We start from the raw sequence: 19,232 nt of genomic DNA, 5'->3' as shown, positions 1-19,232 counted from the left end.
TAGGACAAAAAAACACCTAAAATCTAGGTATTCACATTTACATTAAATGTAAAAATTAAGCAGTTGACCTCTGGAGACTGTTCTTATTCCACTGAGCTTAGTAGAGTCCAAGATCTTGAAGAATTAGAGACCTGTTTGGTTAATACAAAATCACAAATTCAGACCTGGGTGCTGTGGTGCACACCTGTAATCCCAGTGCTTGGGAGACAGAAACAGGAGGGTTATAGGTTCTAGGCCAGCCTCAGCAATTTAGTGAGACTCTGTTTCAAAATAAAAAGGGTTGGGGGTGTATAGCTGAAAGATAGAACACACTGGTTTCAATCCCCAGTAGCAAAAACAAACAAAGAAACTTAAGAATTCAGGAGAAATTTAGGCATGATTTAAATTGCTGTGATTCCTTTGAAGCGTAAATGATGCAAAGTTTAGCTGAACTGTGAGCATCACACTGTTCTAGCAAACAGTATTATTAGCCAGGTGTGGTGGCGCAAGTTTGTAATCCCAGTACTTGGGAAGCTGAGACAAGAGGATCTGGGTTTGCGGACAGCCTCAGCTATTCAGTGAGGCAGTGAGGCCCTCTGCTACTTAGTGAGAACCTGTTTCAAAATAAAGAATAAAAAACCGGGTTGGGTGTATAGCAACACACACACACACGCGCGCGCGCACACACACACACACAAAATGGTATTATTGTCCTCTTGGAATTGGTTATTCATTGTTTTTGCTGAGTGTTGTTTAATATATGAAATCAAGAAGTTTTACTATAAAGATCTAGATTTTTCGTGAAGAGGAGATAGTCTGTTTTGACTATTTGAACTTTATTCTCTTTTGACATAAAACTATAGAACACTCAGATAATCTATGTCATGTTAGTATTTCTACAAGAGAAAACAGGTAAACATCATGTAGGAACCAGTACCAGTAAACCATATTGCAAGCATAAGATGTGTTTAAGTTATTAGTTCATAACCTCTAATTGTTAAATGTGTATGACTTAAATGTCAAGATCCCACATTTTAAGATAGTCTTCTACAATACAAATCCATATACCCAGATTTACCGTATACTTCATTAATCAAAAAAGTAGAATGTGCTAGAGTCCCAGAATAAATAATATGAATGTATATTAGTTCCATTACCTAATTAAAGCCATAACCTGTTAATACAGCTATGGAGTTATTTTTAAAATGTAAGCAATTATATTACTAATAGTAGAGCTGTTGTTGTTTTTCAATGTTGGTAAAGCTATTAAAGTTCTTCACTTTCATAGAGTCCAGACTGAGCTGCCAAACGCTGAAACTCTCCTTCTGGGTTAAAAGCTTGTTTCACATCCAGACCTTTCCCATTAAGTGCTAAGTATTTGCTGAAAGTTGGTCGAACACGCAACTGTTTAGGAGCTGGAAGAGTTTGGTTTGGACGGGCTGAAATAGACCAAATAAAAATTAGTTCAGAAAATCTGTTCTAACTAAATCACTTGTATTTGGTATTCATAATCAAATAGGAAAAGAAAAAAACTGGCTATGGAGAAAGTTCCTCAAGTTCTATACTATACCAAGATGTTCATTTCTTATTAAATGTGTTGGTCAAATCCTGTATAACACTTAGGTCAGGAGTGTGACAGACCTGTGACATCTACGCGTGTGTTACATGTGGCCACTCCAGCTTCATTAACTGCAGATACAGTGTACCATCCAGCATCTTTCTTGTTCACATCTTTTATCAGTAAAGTAACTCTCCCAGCATTATCATGATATAAGCTAAACAGAAACAAACAAACAGAATTAAAATACAACTACCAGGCTTGGTGGCATATGCTTGTAATCCTCGCGCTTGGGAGGCTGAGACAGGAGGATCGCACAGGTTCAAAGCCAGCCTCAGCTACTTAGTGAGGCTCTCAGCAACTTAGTGAGACCCTGTTTCCAAATAAAATATAAAATAAGTCTGGGAGTGTAGCCCAGAAGTAGAAAGCATCCCCAGTACCACAAAAAAAAAAAAAGAAAAGAAAATTAAAGTACAGAATTTTTTTGTGTGTTTGTGAAAGTTTAAGTGACATCTCTGACCTACAGAGTCAGACTAATAAGAAAGACAAGGAGCTGAAAATTCCAAGGCTGTATCTTGTCATTACCAAATAGCTATTCCTTCTTTCTTTCTCTCCCTCCCTCCCTTGCTTGCTTTCTTTTCCTCAAGCCCTTTTTATTTTTTATTTATTTTCTTTTATCCTCCTTTTTTGTTTTATTTTCTTTTTGGAACAGGGTCTTGCTAAGTTGTTAAGAATCTACCTACATTGCTGAGTCTGGCCTCGAACCTACAATCCTCCTTTCTCAGCCTCCCAAGTACTGGGATCACAGGCCCGTACCACCATGCCCTGTATTGGTTTTCTAGAATTTAACATCCCACCTGGAAGTGTAGTTCAGTGGGACAGCTCTCATTTGGTAAGTACAAGGCTCTAGATCCAATATCCAGTACCACAGAGAACCATCCCTGCTCAGTCTTGTTCATGTCACTTAATTCCTTCAGCCATCTTTCCTCATTATTAGCAGACTTTAGTCTTAAATGTCTGACTTCATGTTTAAACTGACTTCACAGTTTTAAATATTTTTACATATTTTAAAAACTAGATAACTGAGATTATAATTACATGCCATTTATAATGTGAGTTAAAGTCTAACTGGATTCATCTGAATCACCCATAGGTAAGTGTAGAAACTCTCTTACCTTATCCGGTCGGTGTTGAATTGCACCATTTCATTATTTCTTTTCCAGAAAAGCTTTGGTGGAGGGATAGCTGAGATCTGGCACTCGAGTTTCACCGAGTCTCCCTCAAAAACTTTTTTGCTCTGTGGTTTGTAGATAAACATTGGTGCTCTTTTATGTTCTTTTGCTATATATTAATAAAAATTTAAGTTTTTAGAATATTATAAAAATGATATTAAGTCAAACTGAAATATAATATGTGTAGGTTGGAAGGAAAGTTTTAAAAAGCAACAACAGGACTGCAAACTTTGTTAGTTTTAGTTAAAATACTGCAACATACATTACTATTGTACGATTTTTTTTCAGTACTGGGGATTGAACCAAGAGTCATTCTACCTCAGAGATATACCCCCATCCTATTTTTATTCTTTATTTTGAAACAGGGTCTCATTAAGTTGTAGAGGACCTCACTAAGTAGCTGAGGCTGGCCTTGAACCTGTGATCATCCTGTCTCAGCCTCTCAAATACTGGGATTACAAGCATGTTTCATCATGTCTGGTTTTATTTTGATATTCTGAGTTCTTAAAGTGTTATGTAACAATTCCTTGACTTTATAATCATGCTTTGTGCAAATAATTTAAGTCATCTCATCTATAGGGAGGCAGCATGAGTATGGGGAGAGTTCCAGACAACTTGGGTTCAAATTCTCTTTGGGGAGGATATGGCCTCACATGTACAAGCTGTTGGTTTAAGCCCCAGCACCACAATAAACTAACTTCTCTATTGGCCCCACAGCCATGTCAAATTGGAAAAAACTTTGTTTTAGAAACTGAAAAACAAACAAAAAAAGTCAAGGTAGTAGTGACTGCTGTGTCTACCACACAAAATAATTATGATGAATAACCAAAGTAATGAATGAAGAGATACTTCATAAACCAGTAATAAGTATGATTACTTGATTACTTCAACTACTTTTTCTTTTTTTTTTCTTTTTTCTTTTCCCCCTGTAGAACTGGGGATGGAACCCAGGGGCATTCTACCTCTGAGCTACACCCCCAGTCCTATATTTTATTCTTTATTTTGAAACAAAGTCTCACTAAGTGGCTGAGACTGGCCATGAAACACAATCCTCTTGTCTCAGCCTCCCAAGTACTGGGATTACAAGTGTGTGCCATCATGCCTGGCTTTAATTCTGACTATTTATTTATTTATTTATTTATTTATTTATTTATTTATTTTTTGGTGGTACTGGGGTTCCTGGAAGCCCTTCTACCTCCGGGCTACACTCCCAGACCTATTTTTACATTTTTATTTGGAAACAGGGTCTCCTAAGCCAGCGCGCGCGGCTGGCTTCGAACCTGCGCGATCCTCCTGTCTCTGCCTCCCAAGCGCGGGGATTACAGGTGTGCGCCACCACGCCCGGCTTAATTCTGACTTTTTAAAAGGAGAAATGAGAAGACTGACAGATGGCAGCTAAGGTCTTTTTGAGCTTTACTGTAATACTGAAGCTATTGGGATAAATAAGATTTCCCCAAAGCTTAATCACTTGAAATGTGTGTGTGTGTGTGTGTGTGTGTGTGTGTGTGTGTGTGTGTGTGTGTGTGTGTTATTCCTAGCCCACTAAGTTTTTCTCTTAGATTGAGGCTTCTCATTATATTATAGAATAATCTTAAAGACTTTATATTAAATCAAGGTTAAAACATGTGGTATATTTAAAGTACTTATCTTATAAAGTTTTAAAATGGAACACCAGTTTTTGAAGAACTTTCTTACCAAAAACAAATCTGAGACACAATTTTGTTATAACTGAGTGGATTTTTTTTATTAGTTTCCTAAAAAAGAGAGCATAGCATAAGGCTAAAAGTTGACATTTACTTTCCTGTTTTAAATTATGCATTCAAAGTTATTACAACTTATGACAATCCTATAAAAATATGAGTTGGGTTGGTTATTTTAGACTATAGAGCAGAGAAATTATTAGGCTAAAATTTTTACTTTGTAACCCTATAGTTGTATCTAGGAATGTTTATCAAATCATATTTTGTCTGTCCAAAATTATATAATTTATTTTCTTTCTAGAAAAGATTTGATGATAGATCTGTCATTTTAGTTTCACTGACTTTCCTTCAAAATGTCTTTTTTTTAATTGTAGTGCTCAGCTGGGTGTGGCGGTACACTTGCAATTCCAGTACTTGGGAGGCTGAGACAGGAGGATTTCTGGTTCGTAGCCAGCATCAGCAACTTGTGAGGCCTTCCGCAGCTTAGTAAGGCCCTGTTTCAAAATAAAAAATAAAATAGGGCTAGGGGTATAGCTTGGAGGTGGAATGCTCCTGGGTTCAATCCCCAGTACTGAAAAAAAAAATTGTTCTAGTCGATTAAATTTGGCATTCTACTAAGTTGTATAGACATTAACTTTAAATATAAAGTCCTCTGGGCTTTTCTTTTTTATTATTTTCTTCAAAGATACTTTGAAAGTACATTTCCTCTTCCAGTCCTGCTGTGTCTTGGGTACCTGTTCAGACGCTTACCAAGGACGTCCAGCTGCACAGTGAAGGTGGCCTCGCCTGCTCTGTTTTTGGCAGTGCATGCATATGCCCCTGCATCTGAAGCTCTCACCACTTCCAAGATGAGTGAGTGGAAACCCTTCTCAGATACAATCATTTTGTGCAAATCATCTGATTGAACTGGCCTTCCATTCAGACACCACGACACATCAGGAGCAGGCAGTCCACTCACCTAGAAACAAGAGCACAGGACAGTGACACAGTTTTAAAGTACAGCTTGAGCCTGGCGTGGTGGCGCACGCTTGTAATCCCAGTACTTGGGAGGCTGAGACAGGAGGATCACAGGTTCACAGCCAGCCTCAGCTATGTAGTGAGGGCCTCCGCAACTTAGTGAGACCCCGTTTCAGAATAAAGAATACAAAATAGGGCTGGCGATGCAGCTCAGAGGTTGATTCCCCTGGATTCAATCCTTTGTAACACACACACACACACACACACACACACACACACACACACACACGTACAGATCACTGGAACCCTTTTGTCCATTTATGAACTTTCATGATTTTAGTATCTGAGTGGATTTGTGATCAAAAACAAGAAGCAAGAGTCAAAAAAGGCACTTGTAATTTTTAAACAAAATAGCAAACCTGGTATAATGGCACACACTTGTAACCCCAGTCCTTGGGAGGCTGAGACAGAAAGGATCACAGGTTCACAGCCAGCCTCAGCTACATTGTGAGGCCCCCCGCAACTTAGTGAGACCGTTTCAAAATAAAGAATAAAAAATAGGTCTGGGGGTATAGCGCGGAGGTGGAGGAGGTAGAATGCCTCTGGGTTCCATCCCCAGTACTGCAAAAACAAAACAAACAACAACAACAACAAAAAAGGCTTGGAGTTAAAAACGCTTGAAATTAATATTTCCAGACTAGATCAAACTACATCTAACTCTTTCACATTCAATTTCAGGCTCTTTACAATCTCGCTTAGCTACTATATTTAGAACATTAATTTATGTTTTATTGGTTTTCACAAGGAATGTGAAAGACATGGCTTTTCTGACTAAGTGTGACGGCAAATGAAGACCCCACACCTTCAGAAAGGGTGTTCTTGAGCTATAAATGACAGTCTGTGAAATATTTTTATATAAGCCTTAACACTAACTCTAATTGATAAGAAATCTGGGGAAACATTTTATAAAAAATTCTTCAAAATTATAAACATACAAATTCAATCTCTTCTAAAGACCTGTGTTAACTCAGAGAACTCTGATAGGCTAGTAGAAAGCAGGTGGCTTGAATTTGTTGATGGATGAAAATTAGAAATGCATTATACTTTAGAATTGTATTTTAAAACGTCTTCACTTATGTAGAACATTTATCTGGTATACCTATTTACTTAGCCCTCATAACTCTATAAGCTTGGTTTATGTATTATCCCCACTTGATAGAAAATGAGACAAAGGCACCAAGGGGTTAAATGATTCGTCTAAGTGGTAGAGCCAGGATTCAAACCCAGGTCAACTTGGCTCCAGAGCCTGTCTTCTTATCCATCATATACCCTGCTTTTCAAGCTGTGTAGCAGGCAAGTAGGAAGAGCACTTTTTTCCCCAAGAGTTAGTATCTCCTTGTTAATTTCCCCCCAGAATATTAAAAAAACTCTTCTCTTACTTTGAAGTCCATTCTGCAGAATCTTCCTTCTTCAATTGACATGTTTTCTGGCACTTGAATGAAACGTGGTGGATAAAACTTCTCCTGGATTGCATCCTGATCATTCACACCTCCCCTTGAGGATGATCTACTTCTACAAAAATGTTTTAACGACAATTGTGTACAAATGTTGTAACTGCATTTTTCCTTTATACAAATATAGTTTAGTTGTCAAATTTGAAAACCCAGAGTCTACTCTGGTTTGACAGTATAATAGCAATGGAGAGAGGCCTTTGGGCTGAATTTAGCAGTGCCATTTTTAATAAGTATTAGAAATAGTAGCAATTTAGAGCTGGGCATGTTGGTGCACACTTGTAATCCCAAGATTTGGGAGGCTGAGACAGGTGGATAGAAAGGTTTGCTACTTAGTGAGTCTCTCTCAACTTAGTGAGACTTTGTTTCAAAATAAAGAATAAAAAATAGGCCTGAGGCTATAGCTCAGAGGAAAAATGCCCCTGGGTTTTATCCCCAGTACTGCAAAAAAAAAAAAAAAAAAAAAAGGAAGAAAGAAAAAAAGAAAAGGTAACAACGCCGGGCGTGGTGGCGCACGCTTGTAATCCCCGCTCTTGGGAGGCGGAGACAGGAGGATCGCGCTGGTTTGGAGCCAGCCTTGCTGGTTTAAGAGACCCTGTTTCCAAATAAAAGAAAATATAAAAAAAATAGGTATGGGAGTGTAGCCCGGAGATAGAAGGGCTTCCAGGAACCCCAGTAACCCCCCCAAAAAAAAGAAAAGGTAAAAAATATCTTATACAAATGGCATATCTATGGTACATCTTCATTTCTTTTTTACAATGTCTTAAATTGATGAAGAAATTTATGAGTATCCCATAGATTCTTCTTGTCATTCTCAAAGATTATGTAATTAGAATTGGGTTTCTATTGTTATGAGGAAATTGTTTAACATGGGAACATGGTCTTGGCCAGTTTGACCAAAGCATTTAAAAATCTTCCATGAAGTAGTGCTAATAATTAAAAAATTGTTCCCCCCCCTCTCTTTCTGTCTCTTTTTCGGTGCTGGGGATTAAACCCAGGAGCATTCTACCTCTAACCTCTATCCCCAGCCCTACTTAATTAAATTTATTTATTTATTTATTTATTTATTTATTTATTTATTTATTTATTTATGGTGGTAATGGGAATGGAGCCCTTCTACCTCTGGGCTACTCCCAGACCTATTTTATATTTTATATTTGGATACAGGGTTTCTTAAGCCAGCAAGGCTGGGTTCGAACCTGAGCGATCCTCCTGTCTCCGCCTCCCAAGCGCGGGGATTACAAGCATGCACCACGATGCCCAGCTATTTTTTTTTTTAAAGACAGCGTTTTGCTAAGTTGCTGAGGCTGGCTTCCAACTGCAGTCCTCCTGTCTCAGCCTCCCAAGTACTGGGATTGCAGTTGTGTGCCACCACAGTCAGTTTAACAAAACCTTTTTACCATCATCTCCAACATAGAAAATTTACATTGTGTTTATTAAAAGGTATGTAGTAAACATGAAGACTTTATAAATATTACTTTTGTGTGTGTGTGTGTGTGTAGCACTGGGGATTAAACTCAGAGGCATTTTACCTCTGAGTGACACCCCCAACTCTATTTTTAACTTTATCTTGAAACACAGTCTCACCAAGTTGTAGAGGTCCTTGCTAAGTTGCTGAAGTTGGTCAAAAACCTGCAATCCTCCTGTCTTAACCTCCATGTACTGGGATCACAGGTGTGTGCCACCGTGCTCATCATAAATATTTCATTTTTAAGGTGAAAACATTGTAAGTAGCAAAACACACATTTCTTTAAAAATAAAAATAAAAAATTTACCTTACTTGTGAAGTAGGAACTTGCAGTCGTGTATGTTCTGAGTTGTGCTGCTTGAAATTAAAACAAAGTGAGAATATTAACATGTAATTATTAGTTTAAAAATGAAACAAAAAATAAAATAAGATAAAAAAGAAGAATTAAGTAGTAATAGTTGAAAGGAACCTTTCATTTGGCTTTCATTTAGGCAGACATGGTTAGTTTTATGTATTTAGCTTTTAAGTATTTAAAATATAGTACCAATTTACTACTCTAGCAAGAAATGCCCAGAATTAATGGAACTATTTGACAGGTATTATTTATAAAACTTAGCTGGACTTGGAATCGATGGTGGTTTCTTTTTCAGATGACTATCTTGTGACAAAGGGTGACGTGTCCCCATGTGTTTGAAATGGGAGCACTTGGTACAGATTGTCCCTGAGTAAAGCAGGAATAGACATGAAGTCACTTGTGCTGGCAACAGACAGGGTCTTATGCCTGCTGCTCAAAAGTGGCATCAGCACCAGTCAACACATATTAGAGTGGAAAGCACTTCTCTTTTTAGCTTGTGCCACAAAAGCCTGTTGGTCGCCAGTGGAGATCCATGTAGAGCTATAAAAATGCTTTGAAAAATAGCATTAATCATTTCCTGTTTAATAAATGAATGTTTACCTTAAGCAAAGATCTTTTAGGATTTATGTCTGAGCACCAGGCATAAATTCTCTGAGAACAAAATCAGGAATTGGCAAAAACTACAATAGAATGAATTAATTGATCAGATATTTAGCACATACTTTGTATGTTTCACTGTTCTTGGCACCGTGGGAGATAAAAAGAAAAGACAAGCTGGGTCCAGGGCTGCATGCCTGTGGTCCCAGTATTTGGGAGACAGAGACAGGAGCACCTCAGGTTCAAGATCAGCCTTGGCAATTTAGTGAGACCTGTTTCAAAATTTAAAAAATGATATAGGGCTGGGGGTGTAACTCGGAATGCATCTATCTTCCATCCCTGGTACCAAAAAGAAAAAAAAAGCTTTCTAGTTAGACGAAGGTCACGTGAACTCACCTGTGCTGACTCTTGCACATCACCATCCTGAGCTTGGAACACGGCGGCTGCATTCTGTGGTCCTAGCAATCTGCGAGCCATCTTCTCCTCATATGTTAACCGCTGGAAAGAAAAATTAGAAAGCAGTGGTCAGATTTAATACAAGGTATTGGAACAGATTTATTTAAAACTACTATTCTATGTCAGAACTTCAACGAAGTATAGTTCTATTAAGTTATAGATAGAATTTATGTATATACATATATGTATAGTGTGTGTGCGTATAGTGTGTGTGTGTGTGTGTGTGTGTGCATGTGCGCGCATGCGTGTTATATTGGGATTGAGCCCAGGCTCATCGTTTATCTCTGAGTTACACCCCCAGCCTTATTTTATTTTTACTTTGGAATAGGGTCTCTCTAAGTTGCAAAGGTCTTGATATGTTGCTGAGGCTGGCTTTGAACCATGATCCTCCTGTCTCAGCCTTCCAAGTACAGGGATTACAGGCATGTGCTACAATACCTGGCTAGATTTTTTTTTTTTTTTTTTTTTTTGCGGTACTGGGGATGGAACCCAGGGGCATTCTACCTCCGAGTTACACCCCCAGCCTATATTTTTATTATTCTTTGATTTGAAACAGGGTCTCACTGAGTTGCAGAGGACCTAAGTAGCTGAGGCTGTCTGAAAACCGTGCTCCTCCTGTCTCAACCTCCCAAATGCTGGGATTATAAGCATGTGCCACCATGCCCAACTAGAATCTATCTATCTATCATCTATCTATCTATCTATCTATCTATCTATCTATCTATCTTTTTTGGGGGGCGGTACTGGGGGTGGAGCCCAGGGACTTTCTACTTCTGGGCTATACTCCCAGACCTATTTTATATTTTATTTAGAAACAGGGTCTCACTAAGTTGCTGAAAGCTTCACTAAATACGTTGATATGTTGCTGAGGCTGGCTTTGAACCTGTGTAATCCTCCTGTCTCAGCCTCCCAAGCACGGGGATTACAAGCGTGCACCACCATGCCTAGCATTATAATATATATATATATATATATATATATATATATATATATATATATATATATATATATATATATATATATAGTGGTACTGGGGTTCCTGGAAGCCCTTCTACGTCTGGGCTACACTCCCAGACCTATTTTTATATTTTTATTTGGAAACAGGGTCTCCTAAGCCAGCGCACGCGGCTGGCTTTGAACCTGCATGATCCTCCTGTCTCTGCTTCCCAAGTGCGGGGATTACAAGCGTGCGCCACCACACCCGGCTAGATTCTATATTTTTTAAAAGCCTTTTCTTGACCAGGCATGGTGGTGCACGCTTGTAATCCCAGTGCTTGGAAAACTGAGAGAAGAATAGCAGGTTCTCACCCAGCCTCAGCAACTTAGTGAGACCCTGCACAACTTGGTGAGACTCTGTTTCAAAATAAGAAAGAATAAAATAGGTCTGGGAGTGTACCCCAGAGGTAGAATGCTCCTGGATTCTATCCCCAGTAATACACACACACACACATACACACACACACACACACACACACACACACACACACACACACATATGCACACACACACGCACACATGCATACCTTTTCTTCCATCCAAAGCATTTTCCTTCTATCTTTGTGCCACTTACCTTGTTTATAATAAAAAATCTCTTTGGATTTCTTTCTGTTCCTAAGAATATATGAAGTAATCACCCTTAAATAAGGCTATCCCACGTAAAGGGCAATTCTTTCCTTCCTCTTTGCACATTATAATCTTCAATTTTTAATGTAGTACCAAATATTCTCACATTCAGAAACAATTTTTATTAAATGAACACTGAAGCTGGGCATGGTGGTATACTCCTGTAATCCCAGTACTTGGGAGACTGAGACAGGAAGATTGCAGGTTTGAGGTTAGCCTTAACAATTTAACAGGGCCTTCAGTAATTTAGCAAGACCCTGTTTCAAAATAGGGATGAAAGCAGAGCTCAGAGGGAGACTGCCCCTGGATTCAGTCCCCAGTACCATAATAAAAATAAAATAAAATAAAATAAAATAAAATAAATGAGTGCTGACTATTTGACTGTACTCATTTCTGATTGAGAGCAGTACAACTGAGAGGCTAAATGTATTTGAGTTAAAGGCATGTAGAGCTGGGCATGGTGGCACATGCTTATAATCCCAGTTCTGAGACAGGAGCATGGAAGGTTTGAGGACAGCCTCAGTAAGTAGCAAGACTCATCAACTTAGTGAAACCCTGTTTCAAAATAAGAATAAAATAGAGATAGAGCACCCCTGGTTCAATCCCCAGCACACACACACAAAAGGCAGATAGTACTTTTTCAAAGAAAAGGGACTAGCCGGGCATGGTGGCACACACTTGTAATCTCAGCATTTGGGAGGTTGAGATAGGAGGATCGCGGTTCGCGGACAGCCTCAACTACTTAGTGAGGCCCTCTGCAACTCAGTGAGACCCTGTTTCAAAATAAAGAATACAGAATAGGGCAGAGGGTGTAGCTTGGAGGTCAAATGCCCCTGGGCTCCATCCCCAGACTCACAAAAAAACCAACCCCCCCAAAAAATAACCAAGAAAACAAAACAAAAAAAACAAAGATAAGGGACTAATATAATGTTCACAGTAAGAGCAACATATTTACTTGTTTATCAATATTATACAACAAAGAACATGAAGAAGTTGGGTTGACAGTGTTTCCTATTAGTTATTTGGTCATCAGACATTTTTATGAAGGTAATGGTTAAAACAAAATTTCATTAAATCATTTCAACTGATTTTTCATCAGCTTCATTTTTTTACTACTGAAAACCAATAGGCAATTTTATGCAGAGTAATGTAAAATACAGACAGATATTCATTTTTTTAGCTAATCATCTTTCTTGTTGCTTATATGGATATTAACTTATAAGAAAGGGTCTTATTAAAATTAGATTTTTAGAGTTTAATTGGCCTTTTGTTTAAAGTAAAAATCCGATTTCAATGCTATGGTGTATGCCTGTAGTCTCAGTACTTGGGATGCTGAGACAGGAAGGTATTAGGTTCAAGGACAGCACACAGTAATTTAGCGAGATCCTGTTTCAAAATTTAAAAAAAAAGAAGTCTGGGGGCGTAGCTCAGATGTACAGTGCCTCTGGGTTCAATCCCCAGTAATAGAAAAAAAAAAAAAAAGAAAGGAAAAGAGAAGAAAAGAAGAAAAGAAACCTCGCCTACTTGGTTCCCATTGTGAAGAAGGGTATCCTTGCTTTTCAGCTTTCTCTCCAGATCTTGCATCAAAGCTTCTTTTGATCCTTGTATTTCACTGTCAGGAGTCCTCGGTGTGGGCTTAGCGTTTGCAGTTTGGGATGACTTGGCATTTACAGGTTGGCCAACTGAGGGCTGTTGATAGCTTTAAAATGAAAAACCAAAGATTTTAAATTTTTTCTAAAATAGAATTTATCTCATTTTGTAAGTTACATGTTGAGTTTACCACTTTAGAACCAACTGCCTTAATGATAGTCAAGAAGGATTTTGTAAGAATAGTCACTTCCCTTTTTCTGTCTTGGCAAATGAAAATGAAGTGGTAGGAGGGAGAATTTAGCACAAGGAAGACATCCTCCTTGAAGATCTCACCTGAAGATCGCAGGTCATTAACAGTCGCTGTGAGTCTTTCCATCTTAAAGTTGGGTTTCTTGAGTCTTATTGATGGGCAGATATTAAGTAGTCACGTGCTGGAGCTGGCTCATATGGACTTTGTATTTTTATGAAGCTGATTTTTCGTTATCTCATACTAGCTACTTGTGATCTTTTATTATAGTGTGAAATTAGTAGTAATGGAAGCATTTATACAGAGGAAATTGGTAAATGCCACAAATCTTGCTCGAGAGCTGAATGTTGAACATTTACCAGCACACCACAGGTATTTAGTGGATATGCTATTGCTTTGAAAGGAATACAGTTTACCCAGTCTCTGGTTTTCCTATTAATTTCCAATTTCTATTAATGTTGGAAAATTTACGTATTATACTATATAACAAATGACAGTTTCTTCAACATTGCTGAAGTGATTTTTAGAGAAAGGGATAATTAAAGGAAGATAGATAAAGAAATGTAATTAGGAAGGGGGTGGAAAAAACTCACAAATTTGAATAGTAGTTGAAGAATTTGGTTTAAGTCCTTAACTTTCAGTGCTGCTCCTAAATTTTCTTCCTTACCACTCCCAGATTCCCCTATTGATTCTGATAGAGAGCAGGGGTTATACTTAGGGAAGCCTGTAAACTTTGTTTGTGGTACTGGGGATGGAACCCAGGGGTATTCTACCTCCAAGCTACACTCCTAACCCTATTTTTTTATTCTTTATTTTGAAACAGGGTCTCATTGAATTGCAAAGGGCTTCAATAAGTAGCTGAGGCTAACTGCAAACCATGATCCTCTGGTCTCAGCCTCCTAAATGTTGAGTTTACAAGCGTATGCCACCATGCCCAGCTTGTATTTGGGGGGGGGTACTGGGGATGGAACCCTTCTACCTTTGGGCTGCACTCCCATACCTATTTTATATTTTATTTGGAAAGAGGGTCTCTTAAGTCAGCATGGCTGGCTTCGAACCTGCACTATCCTCCTGTCTTCACCTCCCAAGCGCGGAGATTACAAACGTGTGCCACCATGCCCGGCCAGCTTGTATTTTTTTATCTATTATGTGGCTCAAATTTTTCACACTGTCTTGTTCCATTTTTACATATTTATTTCATTAGGGCCTCACAGGAGCCAGTTTATATTAATCTATTTAACTGGCCACTGCTCTAATGAGCATTTTATTATGGTCATAATAAGCTATCCAGATGTGACAACATTGATCTGTTCTTTGACAGGTTCCAGTCCAGATATTCTCAAAAAATCACTAAAAAACTTGTGAGCTAAATAGAAATGTAAAAACAAACAAACAAACAAGCAAAAACACTTGTAGAGCCAGACTTTTCACTTTTGCTGGCTTTGAGGACTGGATTAGAATCAGTAGATTATAAACATACTTAAGAGAAAAAGGTATCTTATTATTTATTATTGCATCATCTTATATCCATTAAGACAAAGCATGAATATAGGAGATATTGTCAATGAAGTGAATGATTATTTTTAACTGTATTCACATTAACTCTGTATTGAAAGTTAATTGTATTCATTTCCCTCCTTACATTTCAGATTCTCAGATTGTATGAATCCTTGACTTAAGTCTGATTTGTTCAGGTAAAAAAAGTAGTCAAAGCCTGGCGTGGTGGCGCATGCTTGTAATCCCCGCGCTTGGGAGGCGGAGACAGGAGGATCGCGCTGGTTTGGAGCCAGCCTCGCTGGCTTAAGAGACCCTGTTTCCAAATAAAAGAAATATAAAATAGGTCTGGGAGTATAGCCCGGAAGTATAAGGGCTTCCAGGAACCCCAGTACCACCAAAACAAAACAAAACAAAAAAAAGTAGTCAAACCAAGTGTTTACATAAATAGCTTTAAAAAAAAATCCCTTTGAGATTAAATTCCTGGGCCAACGTTGCAAAATTCCTTTGGTCTTATAGACTTATTATCCCTCCACCTATATGCAGCTTTAACAGCCCATTATGTTTTTTAATGCTAGATTACCATTTTTATTAAAGTCATAACTGAATTGGAATTAGGTCATTCTAATTAATACTGTCATGACACATCTAGAAATCTTGAATTGCCAAAAAGAATCCTGAGAACTGGGCTTGGCGGCACATGCCTATAATTCCAGTACTTGAGAGGCTGAGACAGGAGGCTTGCAGGCTTGGGTGGCTTCAGCAACTTAGTAAGGCCTTCAGCAGCTTAGTGAGACCCTGTTTCAAGCTTAAAAGAATAAAATAGGGCTGGGGTATAGCTTAGAAGTAGAATGCCCCTGAGTTCAATCCCCAGCACCATGAGTAAAACAAACAAACAAACAAACAAACAAACAAACCAAAAACCAAACAAACAAAAACAAGTCTGAGACACACTGGTATCTGATGTACCTCCCCCACTTACTTCACCAGCCACCAGCGATGGTTTAATTGTTAGAGCTCAGTACCTGCTCCCATTTATAAACTGATCTTATATTTGTGTACTGTTTTATAAATCTGATTTTCTGCCACTGATTATCTCAATCTTAATTTTCTTACAGATCAAAAAACTGAGTCACTGAGCAGGTAAGATACATGTTGAATGTCATGTAGCAAGCTTTTTTAAAGGAAAAAATTAGAATTAAACAAGTTCTCAATTTCTAGTATGTGGTTTAATCAGTTGACTTAAGAGCTCCCTATCGGTGAAAAACTAAATAGAGTTTTCAAACTTCCTTAGGTCAAAATCCCAAGGATTATTTCAGAAGACAGGACACACTTGAGCCCATGAAAACAACGAGGGAGTTGTGCACAAATGTTCAAAGGACCAGGGCTTTCCATCCTGTACAGCTGGACACAGAATGGGTATCAAGTATCCGTGGGAGATTAAAAGAGTTATCTGTGGTTGCTGAAAATGGAACACTAAAGCTGTATCTTTGACCCCCCCCGCCACCCCCCCCCCCCCCGGTTTGGACACCTCGTAGGTTTTCTTTCTTATTCTTTTTTTTTTTTTCCTTTCTTCCTCTCTTCTTAGGTTTGCAGGTACAAACAGAGCTAGGTACATGGTTGAGGCATGATGAATATTTGATAGCTTTCTTTTTGGGAGTAGGAATAGGATTGAAAGAAAGACTTTACTTAGAAAAATATTATAGCTGGGTGTGGTGGCACATGCTTGTAATCCCAGTACTTGGGAGGCTGAGACAGGAGTATTGAAAATTCAGCTACTTAGTAAGGCCCTCCATAATTTAGTAAGACCTTGTTTCAAAATAAAGAATAAAAAATAGGGCAGGGGGTGTATCTTGGAGGTAGAATGCCCCTGGGTTTAACCCCAGTACCATACAAACACACAAACACACACACACACACACACACACACACGAGAAAGGGGTATTTTATTTTATTTTATATTATTTTGGTGGTACTGAGGATTGAACCCAGGGGCATTCTACCTCCGAACGACACCTATAGCTCTATTTTTATTTTTTATTTTGAAATGGTTTGTCACTACGTTGCTGGGGGCCTCACTAATTTCTGAGGCTAGCCTCAAACCTGCAATCCTCCTGTCTCACCCTCCCAAGTACTGGGATTATAGCCATGCTTCAGTATGTCGGGTAGAAAACGTTATTTTAGATTTTAAAATGATCACATAGGAAATTTGGATATAATAGAAAGCTAGATGGAAAATGATCAACCAGGTAAATATAACCAAGAAAGATGTATAATATGGGTATAAAGGAAATTAAGGAAGGAAGGGGAGGGCTCTAAGTCCTTGAAGGCATCCTTTAAAAATATTAGAACAAGCCTATAGAAGGGATTTTTAAAACTTTTATAGGTCAAAAACAGTTGACTACCAGGTATTATAAGTGGTCCAGCCAAAAATCTATAGAATTCTAACAAGTGGTTTTTAAAATTTTGATTTTGATTTTTAAAAAATATGGAAAATATTTCTTGCAAGTTGAATTGCTAAAGCCAGTTCAACTAGGTTTCTAGAGCTGACACCAATAGCTGAATTTCTAGAAAAATTAGACTCTAGAAAAGACCAAGAGAAATTAGCAAAGTTTCAGTGCATGTATCAATTAGTCTACAATAATTCATATTTCACCAGACATTTTCTGAGATGACTCTGATTTAATTCTCTGATGTTCTGGCCAGCCAAGAAATTGGAAAACTTAAAGTCTTAAGTTTGCATAAGCACAAAGTATTCAGTTCATATTTTTAAACAGCACCACACTGTGTCCTTCTTCAAAACAGGCTCTCCTAGGACAGTCTTCATGTGGTGGGGATAGTGCCTGCACAAGGCTCCAGGGACTCTTCCCTGGAGTTCTATCACCTGACGAATCTGAATAAGCTATGATTTCAATTTCCAAAGGAAACCTTAAGGTCATAAGCCTTCATCTATCCAAGCCTTCCTATTAATTGTAAGGAGAATTTATATGTGTGAGTGGCCAAATCTCAGGGTTTTTTCTTTTTTTTTTTTTAATGTTGTTTTAAATTTTTTTAGTTAAGTGAATTTTCAAGATTAGAGGGGAAAATTGATAGGAAGAAAAGACTAAGGCTGAGAAGAAACTTAATAGCCTTTGCTGATGTAAGAAGAAATCCTATCTGAAGAAGACAGGTGCTCATCTTAGCTGAGCTCGGAGCAGAGGAAGTAAATTTACAGCATGGGGACTTGGTTTAACCGAAATGAAAAGTCCACTGTTCTCAGGTATGTCAGAATTTTTTTTAAGATGGAAAAATAACAGGTAAGTAATTGTATGGGGTCGTAGGTTCTTTGAGTTCAGCTCAGTCTAGACACTGGAGAAGGGTCAGATACCTTTTGCTGGAGTACCATGGTTCAGTGTGTTCTAGGAGGATTAGGGAGCAAGACTGTAAGGTCACTTTGCCTTTTTATATTGTAAAGAGCAAGCTGCAGCACCCAAACCTTCTCAGATACCAGCTTACTGTATATACAACATATAAAATTTCACTTACTTAGATTCCACACTGGAAGGCATTTTGCTGCTACTGTAATCAGGCTGTGATGGTAATATGGAGCTGAGGAAGCTGGCTGGGGACTGGTTATAGGTGACCGTAGCCCTTTGGCCTGGGCTGGAGCCAGCAAGCTGCTGGGAAGCAGAGGAGGACATGGTGATGTGAGAGCTCACTGTTGAGGAGGCAGAAAACCTCTGCTCTGTACACTGGCGGGGCTGGATGAGGATGGAAGACTGTTTGGTCTGGCTACAGAAGCTGGAGGTTTCCAGTCCAGGAGGCTGCAGTCTGGAGCCACATGTGTTTTGGGACTGGAGGAAGTGTTTCGGACGTTCGTAGTTAAACATGCTTGGTTGGTAGATGGAGGATGAAGGCAGGTAATTACCACAATGATTTGTTCCTGGGAGGTTGGCGTCCCGAATCTGAGGCTGCAAGCCCAGAACTGCGGAAAGTTGTAGGAAATCAGGGACAACCTCAGTCTGCCCCTCCTTGCTGAGATCGTGAGAGTACTGTGCTGGCTTTGGTGGAGTGGGAGTCTCTTGAAAAATATTGTTCCTTCAAAAGAAGAAAATAATTAAATTGCAAGTTTGTTTGTTTAAACAATATTCTTTGACCTTTTTTTTTTTTTTTTTTAAAGCTTGTGCGCTTTTAGGTTGCCTCAAGGTGGAAATTTTCTGGCTTCTAGACTTCTCCTTTCATTACTTCTGTCTTTGTACACATGACTTTCTCCCTGAGAATAAGTAAAAGTGATTCATTAGAGTTTATTTACCCCTAGGGAAAAGCATGTATACAGGATTCAAGATGTAGGAGTATAAAATTGAGTTTTCCAAGAGGTTATTTTTGAAAAGAAATTCTTTGATGATGCAGAGTATGATAATTTATGGTCTCATTATTAGATTTACTCAGACACTGCCCATCCCCTAATCACAGGGATTTAATGATT

The 19,232-nt window shown here is 38.5% G+C and overlaps 1 protein-coding gene across 1 annotated transcript; it reads right to left on the bottom strand.

The window, feature by feature from the left end:
* Positions 1–1,245: 1,245 nt before the first annotated feature.
* On the bottom strand, positions 1,246–18,636 carry MYOT (myotilin; the record flags this gene model as incomplete). Its single annotated transcript, XM_080719747.1, has 9 exons — positions 1,246–1,418; positions 1,621–1,754; positions 2,713–2,878; positions 5,220–5,427; positions 6,866–6,998; positions 8,713–8,759; positions 9,754–9,855; positions 12,961–13,135; positions 18,293–18,636. 9 exons carry the CDS (start codon positions 18,634–18,636, stop codon positions 1,246–1,248), a joined length of 1,482 nt encoding a protein of 493 aa, XP_080575873.1.
* Positions 18,637–19,232: the final 596 nt, after the last annotated feature.

The sequence above is a fragment of the Muscardinus avellanarius genome (genome assembly GCF_963383645.1).
Source record: "Muscardinus avellanarius genome assembly, chromosome: 1".
In the NCBI taxonomy this organism is placed as follows: domain Eukaryota; kingdom Metazoa; phylum Chordata; class Mammalia; order Rodentia; family Gliridae; genus Muscardinus; species Muscardinus avellanarius.
This window is presented reverse-complemented; position numbering and strand designations above follow the sequence as displayed.